At 49.0% G+C, this 21,129-nt stretch overlaps 9 protein-coding genes across 9 annotated transcripts; 3 read left to right on the top strand and 6 right to left on the bottom strand.

Annotated features, from left to right (window-relative positions):
* Positions 1 to 14: 14 nt before the first annotated feature.
* On the bottom strand, positions 15 to 1,755 carry PENARI_c015G04116 (Zn(II)2Cys6 transcription factor; the record flags this gene model as incomplete). Its single annotated transcript, XM_022633750.1, has 2 exons — positions 15 to 1,614; positions 1,682 to 1,755. The coding sequence occupies 2 exons, from the start codon at positions 1,753 to 1,755 to the stop codon at positions 15 to 17; spliced, it is 1,674 nt and encodes a 557-aa protein (XP_022486473.1).
* A 492-nt stretch (positions 1,756 to 2,247) lies between these two features.
* Positions 2,248 to 3,084, top strand: PENARI_c015G00655 (RibD family protein; the record flags this gene model as incomplete). The annotated part of the gene is made up of 1 exon (XM_022633668.1): positions 2,248 to 3,084. One exon carries the CDS (start codon positions 2,248 to 2,250, stop codon positions 3,082 to 3,084), a length of 837 nt encoding a protein of 278 aa, XP_022486252.1.
* A 1,674-nt stretch (positions 3,085 to 4,758) lies between these two features.
* Positions 4,759 to 5,862, bottom strand: PENARI_c015G12369 (DSD1 family PLP-dependent enzyme; the record flags this gene model as incomplete). The annotated part of the gene is made up of 1 exon (XM_022633933.1): positions 4,759 to 5,862. One exon carries the CDS (start codon positions 5,860 to 5,862, stop codon positions 4,759 to 4,761), a length of 1,104 nt encoding a protein of 367 aa, XP_022486367.1.
* A 1,484-nt stretch (positions 5,863 to 7,346) lies between these two features.
* PENARI_c015G05256 (uncharacterized protein) lies at positions 7,347 to 7,925 on the bottom strand (the record flags this gene model as incomplete). The annotated part of the gene is made up of 1 exon (XM_022633774.1): positions 7,347 to 7,925. One exon carries the CDS (start codon positions 7,923 to 7,925, stop codon positions 7,347 to 7,349), a length of 579 nt encoding a protein of 192 aa, XP_022486218.1.
* A 2,377-nt stretch (positions 7,926 to 10,302) lies between these two features.
* Positions 10,303 to 12,037, top strand: PENARI_c015G07815 (sugar porter family MFS transporter; the record flags this gene model as incomplete). The annotated part of the gene is made up of 4 exons (XM_022633825.1): positions 10,303 to 10,388; positions 10,437 to 10,649; positions 10,704 to 11,275; positions 11,325 to 12,037. The coding sequence occupies 4 exons, from the start codon at positions 10,303 to 10,305 to the stop codon at positions 12,035 to 12,037; spliced, it is 1,584 nt and encodes a 527-aa protein (XP_022486250.1).
* An 856-nt stretch (positions 12,038 to 12,893) lies between these two features.
* PENARI_c015G07483 (Zn(II)2Cys6 transcription factor) lies at positions 12,894 to 15,232 on the bottom strand (the record flags this gene model as incomplete). Its single annotated transcript, XM_022633819.1, has 5 exons — positions 12,894 to 13,377; positions 13,443 to 14,061; positions 14,123 to 14,589; positions 14,645 to 15,109; positions 15,159 to 15,232. The coding sequence occupies 5 exons, from the start codon at positions 15,230 to 15,232 to the stop codon at positions 12,894 to 12,896; spliced, it is 2,109 nt and encodes a 702-aa protein (XP_022486262.1).
* A 179-nt stretch (positions 15,233 to 15,411) lies between these two features.
* Positions 15,412 to 16,971, bottom strand: PENARI_c015G00306 (aldehyde dehydrogenase family protein; the record flags this gene model as incomplete). The annotated part of the gene is made up of 3 exons (XM_022633661.1): positions 15,412 to 15,695; positions 15,752 to 16,152; positions 16,229 to 16,971. The coding sequence occupies 3 exons, from the start codon at positions 16,969 to 16,971 to the stop codon at positions 15,412 to 15,414; spliced, it is 1,428 nt and encodes a 475-aa protein (XP_022486270.1).
* A 475-nt stretch (positions 16,972 to 17,446) lies between these two features.
* Positions 17,447 to 18,668, top strand: PENARI_c015G02054 (zinc-dependent alcohol dehydrogenase; the record flags this gene model as incomplete). Its single annotated transcript, XM_022633703.1, has 3 exons — positions 17,447 to 17,562; positions 17,616 to 17,664; positions 17,739 to 18,668. 3 exons carry the CDS (start codon positions 17,447 to 17,449, stop codon positions 18,666 to 18,668), a joined length of 1,095 nt encoding a protein of 364 aa, XP_022486376.1.
* A 589-nt stretch (positions 18,669 to 19,257) lies between these two features.
* PENARI_c015G08795 (TauD/TfdA dioxygenase family protein) lies at positions 19,258 to 20,343 on the bottom strand (the record flags this gene model as incomplete). The annotated part of the gene is made up of 3 exons (XM_022633849.1): positions 19,258 to 19,863; positions 19,923 to 20,132; positions 20,200 to 20,343. 3 exons carry the CDS (start codon positions 20,341 to 20,343, stop codon positions 19,258 to 19,260), a joined length of 960 nt encoding a protein of 319 aa, XP_022486301.1.
* Between the last annotated feature and the right edge of the window lie 786 nt (positions 20,344 to 21,129).

Below are 21,129 nucleotides of genomic sequence, written 5' to 3' on the forward strand. Positions count from 1 at the left end.
TTTTATCAGTCATTTCAATCATCAAAGCCACGACCTGGGTTGCAAACCAAGGTGGCCACTTCAAAGCGGCCCTTCAAAGCGTGTCTAACAGCAGTGTCGCCACAGAGCAGTTCCTCCCTATGCCACTCTCTGTTAACGTCGCGGTATAGTAAATGGTAAGACTTCATCTTGTAGTTGGAGTGGTTGGGCGTTTCTTCAACATGTGCCATACTGACGCGGTTGTGCTCTGGCACGATCTCCCCGGGAGCAATACCGGCATGCTCGATTTCATAAATGCGTGGCAATACAACCAGAGCTTCTGATGTGGAGTAAATTCCTTCTCGCCGGTTGTATGTTTCGAAGATCTTCAACACTCGCTGTCGAATGGACCAGTCCCGACATGCTATCCCGGTCATGAAAAGTGTTGGGATCCATCCCTCCTTGGCAGAAAAGTAGGGATCAAGCATCCCACTGAAATCCGTTAACAGTTTTTCTGTTGCGTCGACCGCTCCCTCAAAATGAGGCAGGAGTGTGTCCCATTCCATTTCAGAACCTGTAAAGTGTAAGGAGGTAAGGGTGATGTGAAGTATCTCATTGTTTATCTTCAGCAGCAACATGGCACGCTCTTGTCTTGGAGCATTTGTGGAAACTCTGTTTTTATGAAGAACAACGCAGTTCTGGTATCCGTTTTTGTATCGATGGAATTTGTCAGAAACAGTGTCCCACATGAAGCCTTGTGGCGGCGCGGAGTCGAAAGTCTTTGTGTTGAAGCGCGTTGGGTCGCTGAAGAGTACTAGCCAAGCTTGAACGGGCAAGAGAAGCGTTTGCCGGGTTTGTTCATCCGGGTATTTCATAATATCTTGTATGTTATCATCGATGAGTTCCAGAAGGAAGGGCCAATCCGACCCCTTGTAATCATTCATCCATGTGGCACTGGCCCAATGAAGGTGGAGCTGCACAAATGTGTTTAATAAAATTGGAGCAACGATGCTATGCTTGGCGTTGTTCTTTCTCCACTCCCATAAGAGCTTCGTTCCAGATCGAAGATGACAACGAACAGCTTCGACATCGCCTTGAAAAAGAGCAACGGTAATCAAGACAACACAAGCAACTAACACCTTCTCAGTATGGGATGGGTCTGAAAGGTCATCTTCTATGATGCCTTTCCGAAGATGACCGATCGCCTTATTACATTGCTGAAGAGCGAACATGTCATCCTGACCGGCAATTGGGTCCGCAAATTCCCGATGCAGAGCACTGATAGCAATAACTGCATGGCGAACTACAGGATAACCTTCACTAGCTTGATGAACGAGGAGTTGCCAAAATGGGTCGAAGCTATACCCCGTGCAGTGTGCAGCGGTGTGCGAGCGGAACAATGATAAATACTGACGCTCCTTGTTGGATAGTCCGACTTGACTGGCATCGACCATGACCACCAGGCCACCAGCCATCGCAGCTTCTTTGTTCATTGGCACAAGACTAAAGGTCCTACCGGTTGTACGTGCATGACGTGCATCTCGGACTTCACGGGTCCTTCCGTCGGGGGGTGTCAAGTATCCCTGGCATTTTCGTCCGCTACGGCTGCACATGTGACATATGGGTCGGGTTTCATCGCATTTCTTATGCCGGGACCTGAGCAACGACAATTTAGCATCGGACAGATTCCGACATTGAGAACTTAACTGATTTAGGAACTCACTTGCAGGTCAAACAGCCCGTACGGACCTTCGGAACACTGGCCCTCTTCTTCTTCTCACTCAATGCCTCTACCATGATTGGTCTAACCTGATACTGGCCAGTGTGGATCAGGGGAAGCTGACGGGGTGTAAGCTGGGCTGTCCAGGGAGCCTTGCTGGAAGATGATCTGTGGTGGGGAGCGCGTAAATGCGCTTTTAGCACCAACTAGGGCGACAGGGATCATCCTCGACGGTCCAATAACGCAAGTCGTTGATGTTGGGGTCAGGCCCTAGTGCCTGAGGCAGCAATATTATTCGGAATTACCTTACGAATACTGCGTGAAACCGGGTCTATAGATGATCCGAATGCTTCCGGTATATACTATATCCGCGGACCCTTATGTAATTTGAAATGGCCCAATAAATAGCGAGAAATAGGGGTTGTGAAATACAGAGTGATTGATATCTCCAATTGGCCGGATATAATACGGGAGGTGACATATCAATCCAATCTCACCGCCAATGTGGACCAAGATTGTTGATTCTTCATTCATGTCACATTGAATAGGCAAACCGTTAGTTCCTTCTGATGGCTCCAACACCCAGAGATGCATTGGACTTTCCCGAGTCCGATAGGGTCTTCCTGAACCCTCATCTTCCGCCCCAGGTTGGCACTGCCGATGATCTCCCCTTCACCACACTCACTTTTGCCACATCGCTCGATTCCTCTCTTGCTCTCTCACCTGGGGCCCGCACGGTCCTCTCTGGGCCACAGTCGAAGGCAATGACACATTATCTCCGATCACGCCACGATGGTATTCTGATTGGTGTCGGTACGGCAGTGGCAGACGATCCAGGTCTCAACTGCCGCATTGCAGGAGTTGGAGGTTACGGTAATGAAGGCTTGAATGGCCAGCCGCGACCAGTAGTCATTGATCCATCCGCCCGGTGGGACTTCTCTGATGATAGCAAACTGTTTCAGCTTTGCAGAGAGGGCCGCGGCCGTGCGCCATGGATCGTGACAGCACTTGACCGACCCCCTCCGGAAAAGCAAGCTCTGCTGGAGAAGTATGGCGGAAGGTTTATCTCGCTAGAAATGCCCAAATCTGAGGCTGGCCGGCACCAAATCAACTGGCATGATCTCCTTGTCACCCTCAAGTCGAATGGTCTTTTGAGCGTCATGGTGGAGGGTGGTGGCCAGGTCATCAACTCTCTTCTAAGCCCTTCTCATATGTCTCTACTGAATTCCGTGATTGTCACAATCGCTCCAACTTGGCTAGGTCAGGGTGGTGTAGTCGTGTCACCCGCCAGGCGGTTCGATGACGGAGGAAATGCTATTTCCGCTGCGAGATTGACAAACGTCAAGTGGTACCCATTTGGTGAAGATGTCGTGTTGTGTGGCCAGGTCAATCTTTCCGATGCTTGAAAACCAAAGCATTCTCCCGGAATTGAGCAAGCTTTAACGATCACGAGTGTCATTCTCCTTCTGGCGTCTCCCAGAACAGCGACGGACTAGATCACATGCATAAGCAGCGTATAGAAGCACGTGGCTGAAATGCTGGCGATTGATTCTTATGAATTACAGGATCCGTGATTCCCTGATTCCCTGCTCGCTTTCATTTCCCACTCAGTGGGTCCACGAGCCAGTGCTACTTGCACATTTGGAAACTTCTCGGCCCGTACAAAATGGAATGATCAAAAATATGGAAACCTCCATTATCAAGCACACTATTGCTATTTCGGTCACCTTTTAGCATGGTTCTCAGAAAGAAAGAAACCCTTCAGCTTGGTACAATGAAAAATGTAATGATCTTACAAAGAAAAAGGTTCATATAATAATACCCAAAGTTATCCGTCAGTGTACCAGATATCAAAAGCCCAACAAACATTACCAATTTTCAAGTTACATTGGATAAAGAGAAAGAATGAGAATACCCACCGCTAGGACCGAAATGCCGAGGGAACTCATCCTTAACCGCATTTGCACCATCTAAAAAGCTCATTATTAGCGATGCCCACACTTACGCATGACTTCCACGCCTCCAAATCCCAGTAGCAGTGTTCAGCAAACTGCGATTCCCACAAGTGGAGTGAGGTGAATTGGTTCTCCTGCTTCTACCGTAATTGCCCATGGAAACTTATCATTTCCAGCTACCCCGAGAAGCCAGAGCGAAGGTGCAGTCAATAAGAAGCCAATTGTCATGTCTCTTCCACCTTAAGAGTGGAATCCGCAATTCCAGGTACGCGATGACTTAATAGCCGCCCTACAGAAGCAAGTTGCTCTTTCGGTACAAGCCAGAGCGTCGCATGCAAGTAATTGAAAAGCTGAAAGAAATTTGTCAAGTAGCATTCGAGTGCTCAGGCAACCCACCACAGGCGTTTGATTCGCGACTTGAACAGCTGTACAAGGAGCTTCCGGAGTACTTGCCCGAGGCCATTGATTTTCTTATGACTGACCCTAAACATGGCCTGAGTGTTACCGACGTGATTTCGCTGAATTGTCTCGCCTCGTCCCTTTTCAACCGCTGTGGGGTTGATGTTAAGAAAGCTGGAAATGGTAAAGAAGAAACCTCCTGTTTACCTTGAAACATTCTCCACAAACTTCCTTTTCTCAGGCTTAATATCGGAAAGCTTAGACTAACCATCCCAGTTGAGGCCCGCATAAAAGAGCCAAACTTTCGGTTATTTTAGCTAAATAGCACTTGAATTCTTCCCTTCAGGCCTTGCATATGGCTCGTACAAGGACGTAATCTTTTGCTATATCTTATTTCTTTGACATCAATTTGAGTTTCAATTTACTACCAGCTTCGTAATGTCACTTTCTCCCATAGCAAGTACTCTTTTTTTTTTTTTCTCTCTCTCGCATTGTGTGGACGATATCTCATTGGTAACATCAGGTATACGCCTGTGAAGTAGGTGTTAGGGGTATCGATACTATCTCCACAAGTATTTTCCAGGCATCGAAGTAAAACTAACCTATATTGATTAACAATTGTGCCAGAAAAATACGAGAAGCAATCTCAGAAATAAATTAATCATCTATTTGCAAAGTTGACTGGAGAGTGCGTAACCCGTATTCTCGTAAGTTGACACTCATCACTTATTGAACCTTTCCCCTTGAATCAACTGGCCAGATTTCTTCAATCACACCTCCGCGGTAAGCGTAGTAGAAGTCATGCAGATTAACCGTTGGGTCAATATGACTCGGAATCATCTCAACACGGTCACCGACGGAGAGTGCCGGTGTGCCTTCCTCCCACATAAGTGAGCCATGCTCATCGCCAAGAACCCCATAGACATATCTCGGGTCTTTACACTCTGCCAGTCCACTGTCTGTTGTCAAAGATTTTAATCCACTGTCGATCGTCACCGCCCGGGGGCCTTGCTTGCTCACAACCGTTGACAGAATGGTGAGGCTGTTTGAATAGAAGGTGCCGACGGCATTTCGGTAATCCGTGTCCATGAAGATGAATGATCCAGGCTGAAGCTCAGTGACACCAGGAACGGTAGCGCAGAACTCGGCGGTGCCAGTTCCTCCCGTGGTGACCACCTCAATGTTGAAGCCTGCCTTCCGTAGGGAGTCCGCGGTACTCGTCAGTATCTGCATAGACTCTAGGCACTGGTTTTTGCGGTCCTCTTTGTCATGCAAATGCTGCAAATGACCTTCGTAGCCTTGGACACCGATAAGCTTCAGATGTTTCAGACCACCGACATGTCGAGCCAGAGCCAGGGCAGGTTCGCCGGGTGACACACCAGTGCGGTGAAGCCCAACGTCGAGATCAATCAACGTCGTGATTGGCTCTGCAATTCCTGAGCTTGCCAAAGCCTCGTTGATGGCTGAGGCACCGATTTCGCTATCAACCACGATTCTGATCTTCGGATATTTGCGGAACAATTCCACTAGTCTCTTGACTTTGGCAGGGCCGACAATTTCGCATGTGATGAGCAAGTCGTCAAAGCCAGCCGCAGCAATGGCTTCGGCTTCGCTGACTTTGGCCACGCAGCCTCCTTTGGCGCCAGCTTTCACGAGCTTGCCGGCTAGGATGGCACTCTTGGTTGTTTTGAGATGGGGGCGGATGCTCAGCCCAGTTGGTAAGAGCTTGTCCATGAGCTTCTTGATGTTTGCCTCCATAAGATCGAGGTCTGCAATCATGGATGGTGTATCAAGGCTCTCGAGCCTGTCACCGACCTTGGGAGAATACATGTTGAGTTTGAAATTTGGAGTCCGGGACTCAAAGTTGTTAAGTAGCGGAACGAATGATTTCTATTGGTAACGAATTCCGATAGAATATGGGAAAAGGAAAACTCGCAATTTATGTTGCAAGGATGCAAGGGGGAAAGATACCCCCCCGTCGAGCTGCCCCCGCACTAACGATGTATACGGTAAAAGGTGGGGGGGTCACTTTGATAGTGAGGCGGTGTTCCCCGTTTACTATGGGCAGAATGAGGGGGTAGGGTAGCATCGGACCCTTGTGCCTCGTTTTGATGTGCTATGGCCATTTTCCGATCTTCCGTTTGCGGCACGAGAGAGTATTTTCAGGGGTAATTGAGGACATCTTCAAAAAAATTTACCTCGAATTTCTAAGGCACTCCTAGGGGGGTTGTATACAGTATGACATTGGTAAAAGAAATACTACGCCTTCCCTAATTAAGGTTAGGTATGTGGAGAGGTGGTCCGAATATCAACAAGAAGGGATCCTTTTAACATTGCCCGATAACTTATATATCATCTTATTTTTAGTTTAATACGACCGGTAGAAAGCGAATAAGAGTTCAATTGTAGAATTTATATTTTGAATATAGAGATATACAAGAGGTGAGCACGACTATTTATTAGTAAACACCCGTAATTTATTAAACCTTATAAAATTGCTATGTTATTATTATTTAAACTGTAAATTATAAGCTTAATTATAAATATTACCTATATATAAGGTCTAAAAACGCGTTGTAAATATAGTGGCCGTGTGTACCAATCAACGATATTTTAGCCCCACGGGAGTGGGAAGTGGTCAAGCATGTGTTTGAATTCGTGCACAATCTTGACCATTTTATCATAGGCCAGAATCTCGGAGGCTGGCGGCTTTATCCAACTACCAGCTGATTCACCAATGCCTTTTGCTGGACTGCCCAGGCTCGCCTTGGCCAGACCTCAAAGAAATGCACAACTCGATGAAATGGTTGGAGCACTCGCTGGCCTTTTGGGAGGTACCAATTGGAGGATTCTTGACTTGTCCTCAACGGAAGTTTGACTTCAGCACTTTCAGGTCAAAGCCGATTGTCCTCTTAGCTTATCCTCCGCAAATCCAAAGTTTAAAGATAATCGTCAGCCTCGTAAAGGTAGAATATATGATATTCTAACCCCAGCAGGAGAAGTTGAGCGGGATCAAACGGAAAGCTATCCAAAGCTATTGCTGTTTGCTGCCAACAGAAATGTGTACGCGTTATTCCAAAGCATCGTGCCTTCTGGCTTTGCTTTCTGGCACTGGAGGTCTCAAAACCTCTACCACGGTATTGGCTCAGTCAACAGTAAGCGATTGACGATAAGTAATGCTAGGCTCTTAGTCTAAAGACCCGGTTTGACATGCACATAGGGATAAAAGAAAGCCGATAATTTGGGTGCTGACCGGAGGAATTAGCACTCGAAAATCTGCAAGATTTCCAAGGAGACTAGGCCGGGCTCACGTCTCACTCAGCGCCTTGTGAGATATCCGAAGCTAGCGGCGCCGCATTCACGAAATCCAGACACTCGTGCTGTCTGTCATAAGATTGCTGCACGTGATGAGGTTGTACCAGGGCAACAAGCTTGCCAAGTACGGCAAACTCCAGCTTGAGCTTAATGCTGTAAACCATTGGTTTCAATGTAACTTGCAGCGAGTGGTAGCCAACATACTCTAGGATCAGCAGCGTGAAGTCGAAAATGATGATCAGAGCGTTGATAGCTAGCAGCTGATACATAATATTGAGGCGTCGCCTATCTCTCCCCGGCCAAATCTTGATTAATTTCACAGTCTCTGAGATATAGATACCCGTGAGAACAAACTCTTGTGCACAGAACCAAGCGAGCTCCATGCGCTCAATCACATTGTATCCCTTAATGATCGGTTTGGTCGATACGTAAACAATGAGGTAAACAAGAGTCGTTGTCGGCACGAGGAGGATGACGGTGCCGATTATGATAAACCAGAGGACGAGGCGAAGGACTTTGTGGTTGCGAACGATGAGATGTAGTCGCGAATAGAGGACCACAGACTGTCCGGGGACCATAACATAGAAACCGATTGTGGCAAGGGTAAGTGACAGCCATGCTGGGGACGGAGAGAAAAATTCGCAGAGGTAACCGATTGTGTACGGAATCACTCCGAGAGCAACCGACAGAAAAAGAGCCCAAAAGTAAAGGCCGTGGTAGTGGGAGAATGACGCAAAAACAAGAACGATCAGTTCGACAGAATTGTATAATGCAATTGTCGAAAAGACTATCATTACTATCCGGATAGCCAGTGTTCCGCCATGGTACCCTCCAATGATTTCATCAGGGTTTTGTAATAAAGAATTTCGCATCGTATGAAAACTTTGGACGTAAACCGGGTAACGGTTTATTTTTGGTTTCGCGGCTATGCGACTGATATAGCGCGAGCAAATATGCAAGCCGAAGTCGTTATAGCGGATCCGCAAGAACCCAAAGTGCTCCCCAAACCGACGAACTAGCTAGGCTTGGCATGCGTACCAGACATGATCGAGGGTTTTCCTGTGCGTGGAATCAGGGCTCTTGCCCAGTCAAATAGAGGCGTCAGGATAATTCTGCGGGGTGTGTAGAGCTTTGTGGCAGAATGGCAAGCAACGAAAAGCAGTCCGCCTATCACTTCATCTTGGTCGAGGCAAAAATATCGTAGGCTCAGATGCGACAGTTAAGAGCAGAGATGATACTAAAACTGGCACCACAGAGATATTCAACACTTTCCCTGAGTCAACGACCGGGACAAGTACACTGACAGTGGATGATAATATACGATTCTAGGTCAGCACGTTCACGGGCACTTGTGCGGCAGGGGGTTATTAGGTATGGTAAGAGAAGAGTCTATTGCGACTAGATCCATCGTATATTCACACCTAGCTGTGGGGGACCACGGAGAACCGCTGGCTCGAGCCAATAACGGCATCCTGCTGAGACTGTTTTGGCTCTCCAATCCAATTTAGGGAAAAGGGGAATATTGGGGGGTACTGTATAGGCAAGTTGAGGCGCGCTGGAAATATGGGGGGAAACTGACCCATGAATGGATTTGAACTTTGTTATAGAGGTTCAGCGGTTGGGATTAAGCCCCATGAGGGGGTGGCAACGCAACATTTACAACGTCAATACAATTTGAGACTGTAGAGAGGGATTTCCATGTCTTAGCTCAGTCCCAAGCTTTGTAAGTGGTTCAAGCTCTTGTAAAATTCCTTTGATGGTGCTCTGTTCATCGCGATATTTCGTGAAAAGGCCATCACAAAAAAAGGGTATTAGTAATCACGAGCCGAGCAGAAGGCGAAACCTTAACATTTTTGAATGTGGCCCGCAAAACGGCAATAGACGGCTTCCACTGAAGGCTTGCTTATTCAAGGGGGCAACTAAGGCACTATTATGGGGCCGACCTACGAAGCTGTTCATCTCGCTAAAAGGACGCCAATTACAGTACGAAATCAAAATATACTTTATTAATTTATCAACCGACAGGGCCAGGCACTTTGGTCTTTTGTTGACAAAGGATCTTTCTGCAGCAATCTCATAACCACCTTGCATTGGTTAAATCCGCATGCAAGTCAGTTCTTGGCTAGCAAACGAAAGGGGAAAGCAAGCAAGGGAAAACCTCCTCCTGGCCGGGGGAACGGAATGTGGAAAGAGCTACAAGGTAAGATTGGCAGCTAAAGACGTATACTTCAAATTAAGTTCTTAACTTTGAACATGCGCTCTACTTCTGTCTGTACATCTAGAGTGCGGAGTGACCCTATGAGCACTCATGGATGGCGGCCCAGCTCCGGCTCAAACCGTCTATAGTCGTCGGATCCTCACTCACTGCTGGTAGAGAAGGTTGGGGTTCAACTCAAAACATGTGCAGTATTTTCAAACAAATCAACCGCTAACAGTGGTGTGCATAAGGCAAGATAGTGTTTCTTCTGAGGACGGCGTTAGATGGCCGGAGACAGTGTCTAATGCTCACCGATGTCACGTCAGCTAGACTGCCTCGGACGGCACAAGATGGTTTCCGAAATGACTTTAACTGGGACCACCATAGACCAGACGATGGTTTCCATGATAGCTCTTTTTTAAATTGGCTACGTGCTCAGCAGAAACACTACCATTAGATGAGGTAGTAGCTCGTCTTTTGTATATCCGTCTAGAGCCGCCTGTAGCAATCTTCAAGCTCCGCATGGTGAAAACGAAAGTCAAACTGGAAAAGTATGAAGGAAAAAGATTTACTAGTGGAACACGGGTTGGAAGGGTAATAGACGGCTAGAGATAGATGTAGCAAGTTAGACCAAAAATATAGATAATGAGGCACAATAGAAAATAATTGCTTTACGAAAGCCTTATATCATTCTCGGATAAATATATGACTACATTGATCTCTTTCCATCGCTACTACATTCTTTTCCCTCAGCTACAATGATTACGAATATTTATATCATCACAGTCATTGCTGTGATTGGGGGCTCGCTATTTGGCTTTGATCTGTCCTCGATGTCCGCCATGTGAGTTATCCTCCTTGGAAGAACCAAGCTGTTTCTAACCAGATATAGCCTTCCTACCAACCAATACAGATGTTATTTCAATCAGGGGCCTCATGGGCCTCCATTCAATGACGAAACCCACTGCTCGGGGCCGGATTCTACAGTGCAAGGTGGAATTACGGCCTCCATGTCTGGCGGCTCTTTCATTGGGGCATTGATGTCGGGGTTCCTAACTGATATATTCGGCCGGAAATCGGCAATCCAAATGGGATCTGTCCTATGGTTAGTCACGTACTAGAAGCAGACATGAAAACAGCTGACATTATGTCCTGCCAGGCTTATTGGGAGCATTCTCTGTTGCGCCTCCCAAAACATTCCCATGTTAATCGTGGGCCGTTTTATCAACGGCGTTTGTGTAGGAATATGTTCTGCGCAAGTCCCCGTGTATGTCGGAGAGCTCGCACCTCCTCATCTTAGGGGTCTGGTGATGGGCGCTCAGCAATGGGCCATCACATGGGGTGTTTTGATCATGTTCTACATTTCCTACGGCTCTTCCTTCCTTGCCGGTTCCATTGCCTTCAGACTGCCTTGGGGGCTCCAGATGGTCCCTGGACTTATACTCTTGGTAGGGCTATCGTTTACGCCCGAATCCCCGCGGTGGTTGGCAAAGGAAGATCGCTGGGATGAATGTTGTCACATTATCTCGTCTATTCATGCTAACAACAACCTCGATGATGCGTTCATCCAGTTGGAGATCCAACAACTCAAAGACGCCTGCGAAATGGAGCGCAGCAAGACTGATAACACTTACTTTGATCTTTTCCGGCCGCATATGATTTGGCGAACACACATTGTGGTCTTCGTCCAGGTATGGTGCCAACTAACAGGCATTAATGCCATTCTGTATTGTAAGTTCTATCACGTCCTGTGTGATCAAATTCTCACTGAAAAGTTTAGACATCACCTATATCTTCGGAATGGCAGGCCTCAGTGGCAATTCAAATTTGATGGCTTCGTCCATCAGCTCTGTGATCAACGTTGTTATGACAATACCCGCACTTCTGTTCTTAGATCGGATCGGACGTCGCCCATTACTTATAGGAGGTAGTATATCTCTTGCCATCTGGTGGACTGTATGTGCAGGCCTAATGGGGGCCTATGGCACCCCGGCTCCCCCAGGTGGTCTGGACCATATCCCAGAAGTGAGCTGGGTGATCACAGGAGCGCCCGCAAAGTTTGTGATCGCTTGCTCCTATCTTATTGTGGCAAGTTTCGCCCCGACCTGGGGCCCTATTGAGTGGGTGTATCCGTCGGAACTTTTTCCTCTCCGACTTCGAGGCAAAGCCGCTGCCTTATCTACAGCCAGCAATTGGGCCGTCAATTTTGCTCTGAGCTATTTCGTCCCATCGGCTTTCGTCAACATCACTTGGAAGACTTACATTATTTTTGCCGTTTTTGCTTTCGCTATGACCCTTCATGTTTTCTTTGTTTTCCCTGAAACGTCGGGGAGAACTCTGGAGGAAGTTGAAGATGCATTCAAGGGTGTTAAACTAGCATGGAACATGGGGGTAGATAAACGCCAGGATGAAGAGAGAACGCCCAGCCACAAGTCTCACCAAGCAGAGCATGACGAAGTTGTCTATGTTGAGGATACTTCAGGATCAATGTAAGGTTATTTATTAGCAATTCAGCTGCAAGATGCCCTTTGCTATAAACCCAAAGGGCTAGCTAATATAGAAGCCCACTTCCAAAACGAACTACTTTCCTCGGCATATCCTGTCATATACTAAACCTAAGGCGTTATTCACAACTCTATGCGAAATATGTCAGAGTGTCGACTAGGTGAGCGAGATGGTTCAGACAGAGCAGCGATAAAGAAGTGGAAAAACAATTTCTATGATACTCCAGCTTAGGGAACCTCACTATTCAAGCGTGGTATCCCAAATTAACTTGCAGAGAGTTGTCATGAGGCCAGAAAACCTTTTATAATTTCATTATTAGCAACACTCACAGTACTCCAAGATCTATGGCAGTGGCGGTACCAATGCTATCCCCCACCGTTGAAAATGCAGTTTGTAGGGAACGAGTGGCTGATTCAGGGTTAGTTGTCCGACCCGGAAGGGGATAAACTTCGTCATCTATTGACTCACACATCCTGGAAATATGAGGGATTGCTCAACGGACGCACTATAATTGGTTGCCAGAGGCAGAGTAAGGGCTGAGCTATCCAACGAGAGGGAGGTTTCAATTTGGACAAGTAAGCACTGGAGAGCCGCAAATTGGTTTGAAGAGCAGAGACGTCTTGTTTTCACGAACGCATGAAGAATGGTTAGAAACGAAGAACTAGAAGCTCGGGAACGTATTTCCCATCATTGCAAAACCTGCCCGTACCAGTAGACACGCTCAATGGGCTTTACCTAATGTCACATTTTGCGCGCTAGAGACAAGAGTTAATAAGGCAGGTCAAGGATCAGGCATAATAAGCTGCGCTTGGGAAGGCAGCCTAGCAGTGTCCATTTTCCGTAGCTACTCTAAATCCATGAATATCCTAGAATACATCTCTCCTTGTGTTGGAAAGTCAGAGGCGCCCATGCCAAGGCCGACCAGTTCTGACTCCAAACTGGAAAGTTCAGGGCAAAATATGTCGAAATCCGGCGTTGGAACATCCATAAGCTCAGGAACTCTCATTTCGAAGGCACCATCATGACGGATCTGGTTATCGACCAAGTTGGTGTTCCAGGGGGGTGCACATCGGGCTGGTAAATTATTCACTTGACTTAGAACGTCGGACGATGTTTTCCTCATAAGAGAAGGAAGCTTCTTGTCAGAACGCCACATGCGTTTTAGTAGACTTGCGAAACGGCTAGCAATGTGGAAAACTTCGGTGGCAGCTCCTTCGAGCACTCGGATAAACTGCTGTACCAAGGTGGCAATTTCAATCTTTTCCGCATGTGCTAGGGCCCCGAAGACATTCGCCTTGTATAAGAAGACAGCGGAGTAGACAGTGTATCTATCTTCAATATTAGGCAACCGTTTGTCAAAAGCAGCTTAGTCTCTTTGGAGCGTTACACCTACACGTAGAAACGGAATGGCATGTAGCGAATATGCGATTCAGGATTGGTTTGGCCAGCTATTGTCAGGATATTCCGGGACGCATCCACGGCTTCGAGGATATATGCGCCCTCTGCGGTCGACATGATGCCCCGAGGGAACAGCGATAGAGGACGCTTGGGTTCTGCAGTCGATCCAGGAGTTGTTTCTCCCACGGTGCGGTTGTCGTGGACTGCCCTTGAAAGGAGCGACTGGAAAGAGAAGGCATTGGCATACAAGCGAACATACTCCATGACAATGCGCAGGGTGCAATTCAGCTTTGGCGATGTCTCTAGGTCATCCCAGCGGGTTTGCCACGACGACAAGGAGCACCGAAAATCGTCAAGGTAGCGGTTGTAATCCCCTCGCCGAACCATTTGCAGGCGGCGCTCTTTAGACGAGTATAAAACGTCGTGTACGTTGTGAAGGAGCTGTGTGAGCTCAATAGTGGCTTCTAGCACGGATGCGTAGTTGTGTTGAGAGTCTGAACTGAGGCACAGACTCGGAAAATCTTTGGCGGTAAAGCGAGTCGAGAGCGAAGGCCCACGCGACCAGAAAGACTGCCCCATGCGGACGGATATTTGTCGGTCTGCAATGTACACAACTACCAAATAGGTTAATATCTCCCAAAATCTAGTTGGTGCGTACCGAAAAGATGAACATACATATCCATGCCATGCGCTTTCGGTTTTGAAGGTCCTGCGACTCCCCAAGAGCTGTCTCCCGAAAGGATGCCTTATCTAAGCGGAGGAGGTACGAATGCCTCACGGCTTGGCCAATCAGTGACCAGGCCATATTATCTTCAACCGCGCTAACACTCCCAGGTAACGGCCCAGGACAGCACGAAGTTTCGATGTGCATGTAGGGAACCCACTCAGCGAGCAGCAGGAGACCCTCCACTGACCCGACATTTAAAGTTGATGGTGCAGCCATTAGAATATCAAGTAGATGTTGCTTAAGATTCTGCCAGCACTGTCGATGGATGTCCTGATATGCAGCCTCATCTTTGGATGCGATTGTCAGAATTACTGCCAGTAAGAAAGGCTCGTTAACTGCTAGCTTGCGCAAATCCGCCGTGGCTAGGATTGTTTTTGGTACAAGAGGACAGAAAGTGTGGTGGTTAGTAGCATAGCTAGACGGTCAGCATGATCCAAATTCGCGGAGTATAGTTGCAGAGGGTTTCTTACAGATGCAACAGCCGATACACCGTGTCCGTGCCTAAAATGCCGATCACGAAGGTTTCCATATCAGACAGTGCAGCTTGGGTTTTAGGCAGCTGCATGAAGTTAAGCATGCCGTCGTTAGGAGGTTCTGTCTCGTAATGGCCTCGCTTTGCGTTGGACCTCTCCGCGACGGACGGAGGATTCGGACACTGGAGGTCATTTGCAGCAAGCTGTGCAAGAATTTGAAGCGCATCACCAGGGTTGGTGAGCTCAGCGTAGATAGGATCATCAGGTCTTTTCCGCTCGTGGCCCGCCTGGCTTTCCGGATCGTGACTTGCGTCGATCCTGCGAACTAGTGTAGAGCTCTCCTGTTGTGAACGTCGCAACCGCGAGAAATTACCTCCACGGCGCGATCCGGCAAGAACACATTCATTCCCGGCCCGGGCACACTGTAGGCACGAGGACTTAGTGCCACCGGGCGAGGCCGTTCTAGAGGCAGTTAGTAGCGTCAATGAGAGAGTGGCATCACCCAACTGACGGATCACATTTGAGCTTCCGCTGGCGACACCGCTGGCACGCGCGGTAGAGACGGATATTTCGACTGCGAGTCATTGCGGATGAGAGTTTACAGCGTGAGGCGGGAGGTGCGCTCACAAGAGAATATCTACGTCGGCATGGGAGCTCGGACATCGAAGGTTTTGGCGGCAATAGACGGGACAAGCAAATGCGGGGTGCCAAGACTTATTCCATGGATTCTCTATCGACTCGGCGCCACCAACTTAACTTCTCCCTTATTTGAAGACATGCACAACTTGCGTATTACAGTACTCAAGGAACCCAAGGGAACCCCACTCCCCCCCGATTCCGCTCTCCTTGTGTCCCGATAACATCGCCCGCGGCGTCGTCTTCGCCCACGAATTCACAAACACACTCCCTGCCTGCATCTGTCTACCAACCCGTTCGGCGCGAGAGATATCGGCACTCCACACGGATGCCCCCAAGCCTGAAGTGGTTCCATTGGCCTGGGCGATGACGTCCGCTTCATCCGACCATTTGAGGACTGGCACGATCGGGCCTGCATCAAACAATATTAGTGGGGCGATCACATTCCGGCGTATAGTGCTAACGTACCGAACTGCTCTTCAACGACGATTCGTGCCGTCGCGGGTGGGTTGTCGACGATGCTCGGAGAGAGATAGTAGCCTTTGCCGAAAGTAATAGGGCGCGGGGCGAGGGCAAACTTGTAGCCCTGGGTTGTGCTGTCGGCCACCAGGTCCTGGACTTTCTCATATTGCATTTTGTTCTGCATCGGCCCCATCGTGGTACTCGGGCTGTCGGCCTTACCCACCTCGATCCGGGAGGTCGCGTTCACCATGGCTTTCAAGAATGGCTCATAAATGGACTCGTGCACATAGACTCTCTTCGTGGCGACACACACTTGACCGGAGAATACAAAGCATCCCTGTGCCACTTCGGGAGCCGTTTTCTCAATATCCACGTCCGGGTAGATGATCGCCGGATCGTTACCGCCCCTAAAGATTGTGTTACTTAGAAAGAATATCCTGTTCGGATGTTGAGCACCACGTAACTCCCAATGGGTATACGTACAATTCCAAAGTCACTCGCTTCAGTGTCCCGGCCGCCGAGGCCATGATCCTCTTGCCCGTTGTACTGGACCCTGTGAAGCTGATTTTGTTGACATTGGGGTGATCGACTAGTGCTGGGCCGATAGAGTCATCGCCACCAATCACCTGAACGACACCGGGAGGGAAGATATTCTGCGCCAGCTCAACCATCTTAAGTGCCGAGTACGGGGTAAATGGGGACGGCTTAACGATGATCGAGCATCCGGTCAATAATGCCGGCAGGATCTTGCCGACGGACAAAACAAGAGGAAAGTTCCACGGGCAGATGGCAGCGACGACTCCGACGGGCACATGGCGCGTGATGGCGATGCGCGTATCATCCTCAATCCGCTCCTCCGGAATTCGAAGCTGCAGGTTGTGGTCGAAGAGAGCGAGGACCTCGTTCGCTTCGCCAGCCGCTATGAAGCGTGGCTTGCCGCACTCTGCCATGAGCAGCTTGGTGAAGTCTTCGACATGCTGCTCATAGAGCTGTTTCCACTGAGATATCTTGCTCACTCGCTGCTCAAAAGGTGTGGTGGACCAATTTTTAAATGCGTCGTTCGCAAATTTCACAGCATCCTCGACATCATGCGGCGTGGCCACAGGCACCTCCCATAGCCTGCACTCTGTAGAGGGGTCAATGCTGAAGGTTGTTTTATCGGAAACACGGCGCCCGCCGTTGACGATGTTGAAGAAGGTTTCGAAATTAAAACCGCATGCTGCCATTGTGTAGGGTCGCGGAGGGTTTTCGAATGGATGTGCACAGCGGTTGTGAAATGACGTTGGGTGCGAGGGATGCAGTTGCTATTGTGTGCTGAAGTACGATGTGACATTAAATAGTACAAGGGTTTGGTAGCATGAAGAGCAGCGCCTCGGAAATAGGCCGATCCACAGCAGTAGTGTAAATGATGACAGCCTCGTTCCCGCGTCTATAGCCGGCGGAACAGGGTTATAGATGGCATTAAGGTTAAAGACGTACGGGGCCGGTTGTAGATGGGAGTAAAGTGGGCCAGCGCCAACCAAGCCCTTCCAGATGGGCAGAATATCGAGCGCCTGTTTCCTGCACCGAGTCTATATGAGGAGGAAGATAAGTTCCAACTGGCCCTCTTTCAGTCACTGTGCCTGCAACCACCCAAGACTACCTCGCAACACGCAAACATCTATTCGTCTCCCATTCAAGAAATCCTCGATTCATCTCATCATGGAGATCCCGAAAACACACAAAGCCGTCGTATATGACAAACCGGGCGAAATTTCCACTCGCATCGTGGAGCTAGATACTCCTGCTCCCGGCCCGGGCCAAATTCTGGTCAAGATGTACGTACGCTGAGACCTCACTGAGATCTGGTCACACTAACAATCCATCGAAGTACTCATTCTGGAGTATGCCATTCCGACCTCAGCCTCATGACTAATACGGTAAGTCTTCCTATTCGCGCGTCGTAGAGGGAATTGGCGTTGGCACTTTTTTCTAACTCTCATAATATCATTAGTGGAGTTGGCTTCCAGAGCCCGTGAAAAGCGGGCAGGTCGGTGGCCATGAGGGTGTTGGCGTCGTGGCTCAGCTGGGGTCGTCGTGCGAGGCTTCGGGTGTCAACATCGGTGACCGCGTGGGCATCAAGTGGATCGCGTCCGCTTGTGGGAACTGCATGCCGTGCTTGGCCGGTGCCGACGGTATTTGTTTGAACTCGGAGGTATCCGGCTATACGTGGCCCGGCACATTCCAGGAATACGTTCTGGCTCCCGCACATTATGTGACGCCGATTCCAGATGGACTGGCGAGCGAAGTCGCCGCCCCACTCCTCTGTGGCGGAGTTACGGTTTACTCAGCCCTAAAAAAAAGCAGGGCTCAGGCTGGGGATTGGGTGGCCATCGCTGGAGCCGGCGGTGGGCTGGGCCATCTGGCAGTGCAACTCGGAGGCCGGGGAATGGGATTCAGAATTGTTGGACTGGATCTTGGGAACAAGGAATCCTTCGTCAAGGAATGTGGCGCTGAGGCCTTTGTCGACATCACCAAGTATTCTGCGGACGGCGGAAGCACGGGTATTGCTGATGAAATATTACGCGTCACTGGCGGTGCCGGCGCTGCAGCGGTCATAATATGCAGCGCCAGTAACGCTGCATATTCTCAGGCTCTTTCCTATTTGAGATTCAATGGCACGCTGGTTTGTGTGGGAGTTCCGGGCGAGGCGGAGCCAATTGCGAACGCTTATCCTCACTTGATGGTCGGTAAGCAGTTAGCCATCATCGGAAGTAACGTGGGAAACCGTCGGGAAGCAATGGAGACGCTTGCCATGGCAAAGCGAGTAGCCACAACCCCTTTCCGTCTTGAAAAGGTACAGAATATAACTCGTGTCTTCGAGGAGATGAAGGGCGGCAAGTTGCAAGGTCGGGTCGTCCTAGACCTACAGTCATGTACTTAAACAATTTTCCGCATTGAGGCCGAGGCCTAGTGTTTCAATAGCTTGGAATAGCAGCAAACGACGGAGAATAATCAGCATATTGTGAAAAGGTGGTCATTTCTGTCCCCGTTGCAGCTCTATAACGGCTACCAAGGGACTTGCACATCGGGAAGATCCTTCGAACAAGCTCTCCTAGATACATACCGTAGCACTAATCTCCCTACACTCCATATTTTGAACATTCTAGCAAAGTTTTACCACTAAAATTGCCATTGAGGATTCAATTCTCAATAAATCGCTTCTCATATCAATACTTCGTGTACTAGCCATGCGGTATGTTTGAGTAAGTCAATCCAAGATTTGTATACGTCGGATGTATTTTGCATTACGCTACCGGTCCCGAGACTCGAGAGACCAATCCACTAATACACTGTATCACATCGACATGCGGGACTCCAATTCCATTCGAAAACTATGGAACAGAGGAGCGAAACACAGAAAAGAGTTTGAGAAGAGAAAGCCAGAACAAAGCAAACCTGATATTGCCGACTATCCATGTCCGTGATGGTTGGGAAATACCGTAACATGCAGACATTTCTGTTACCTGTATTCAAGGCAAACCCTGCCTGACATCCGTATGTTCATTCAAACCCCAAGCTGTCGAACTCGAATCGTGAACGGTCGTCCGTCTCATGTCTCGCTTGTATTTACGGAGGAAAGGGCCGCCAACAGCCCGGTGCATCGTGCAGGTGTTATCCCAGATGACTAAATCGCCTGGCGCCTGCCACTCAATCTCAATGGTATTGCCATCGCGAGTGGCATGCTTGAAAAGCCGATCAAATAGCGCATCCGACTTCTCGGAAGAAAGGCCCTCAATGTGGTGCACGTGGGCCGCAATGTACAAGTTCATGCGACCAGAGGGCTCGTGGCGCTGCACCAGTTTGTGCCGTCCCATGGGGTAGTCGAGCGGGTTGACGCCGGCGAAAGCCTCAGGGGCGGCCAGCTTACGGGAATGATGCATAGAGTGGCAAGCCACGTAATCGTTGTCTAACAGCTCCTCCTTGAGTTCCGGGGAGAGGTCGTCAAATGCCGTCCTAGTATCTGCGAATGCAGTGTGACCACCCATGCCGCTCGGCGGCAGCTCATGCGCCAAGAGCAGCGAGTATCCGGCGCGACGGGGATTGAAGCTTGAGTCCACGTGGAAGAGATCATTCCCCTATTATCCACATTGGTCAGCATGAGAATATAGAGGGCATATGCCTGGCGTCGAAATACCTTGTTTGCCTGGCCGCGCGAACTCTCAGGATCAAGGATGGACCCATCGGCCTCGACGTTGCTGACATCAAAAAGCTCGGTGTACTTGAGACGGTGTTTCCGACCAGCACTGATGTACGGCTTCACGTCATCCAGCTCTCCAAATTGCCGAGAGAATGCAATGTGGCCCTCATCAGTGAGGCCGGTGCTGCGGAACACGACGACGCCGTACTATTCGCCATCGGGTGTTAGTGGTTGCGTTTTAGTAGTACTATGGCAAAGCAGCTTTGAGGCCTACCTTGGTTACAGCTTCATATATATCGTTAAACGCGGCGTCACTCAGGGGAGACGAAAAATCCACACCGCCGATTTCAGCGCCAAATGTTGGATGCAAGGGGTTGACCGAAATATGAGAGAACGCAGTTCCGTTGGTGACAGTCATCTTGTGGTACAGAAGTACAGAAAATGGGAAAGCACTCTGAATGTTGTGGTTTGTTCGTTTCTACCAGTTGGCACCAAGTACATGCGGTCTAATATATCTCATACCCATATGGGGATGGAACCAGGCGAAACAGACACTTGTTAACAGGATTGAATTCAACTTCCAGCTGAATGCCGTCTTTAACCGGCTATTCTGGTCTCGTATTGTTGAACTGTTTTAAGTTGCTTGGAGGCAGATTTCCTTCCGACATGGCCGTCCTGTAGCCATCTACACCCGTCTATAATCCGGGAACCTTCCTAGAAGCACAAAAGTATCAGCTGATTTACCAGAAAGTCGAATACGGTAACTGGGGCCGTGGAATCTTCCAGTACCTTAATGTTGGTTCCAAGTTTCCTTTGCTTGCGGGGCATGGCACTCATCATCAATCTCGACCGCTTCATCCAACGGCAACACCCGGTATTTGTTAGTCTATCTGATTTGGGCCAAGTTGGACAAGGCCGAAATGTGGGTGCTAAGCGTGTTTCGCTTGCCAGCCCCCTAGCTACTTTGCAATGACCACATCGCCCTCAATACTCAGTGAACAAACGGAGCACGCCGTGGGCAAAACCGACGGCCGGCTGTACAAGAAAGCGCCATCTTATCCAGTTTGTTGCAACCAAGGAACCAGATAAGGAGGCTAAGTTCAGGATCTAATTTTCCAGATACCATCTGGTATGAGTTTTACATCAAGCCTCGAACTTCACATGGCCCTTGGCTTAGGGCTAAGAACCCTAAGCCAAATCGAGT

The sequence above is a fragment of the Penicillium arizonense genome (genome assembly GCF_001773325.1).
Source record: "Penicillium arizonense strain CBS 141311 chromosome Unknown PENARI_contig015, whole genome shotgun sequence".
Lineage (NCBI taxonomy): Eukaryota > Fungi > Ascomycota > Eurotiomycetes > Eurotiales > Aspergillaceae > Penicillium > Penicillium arizonense.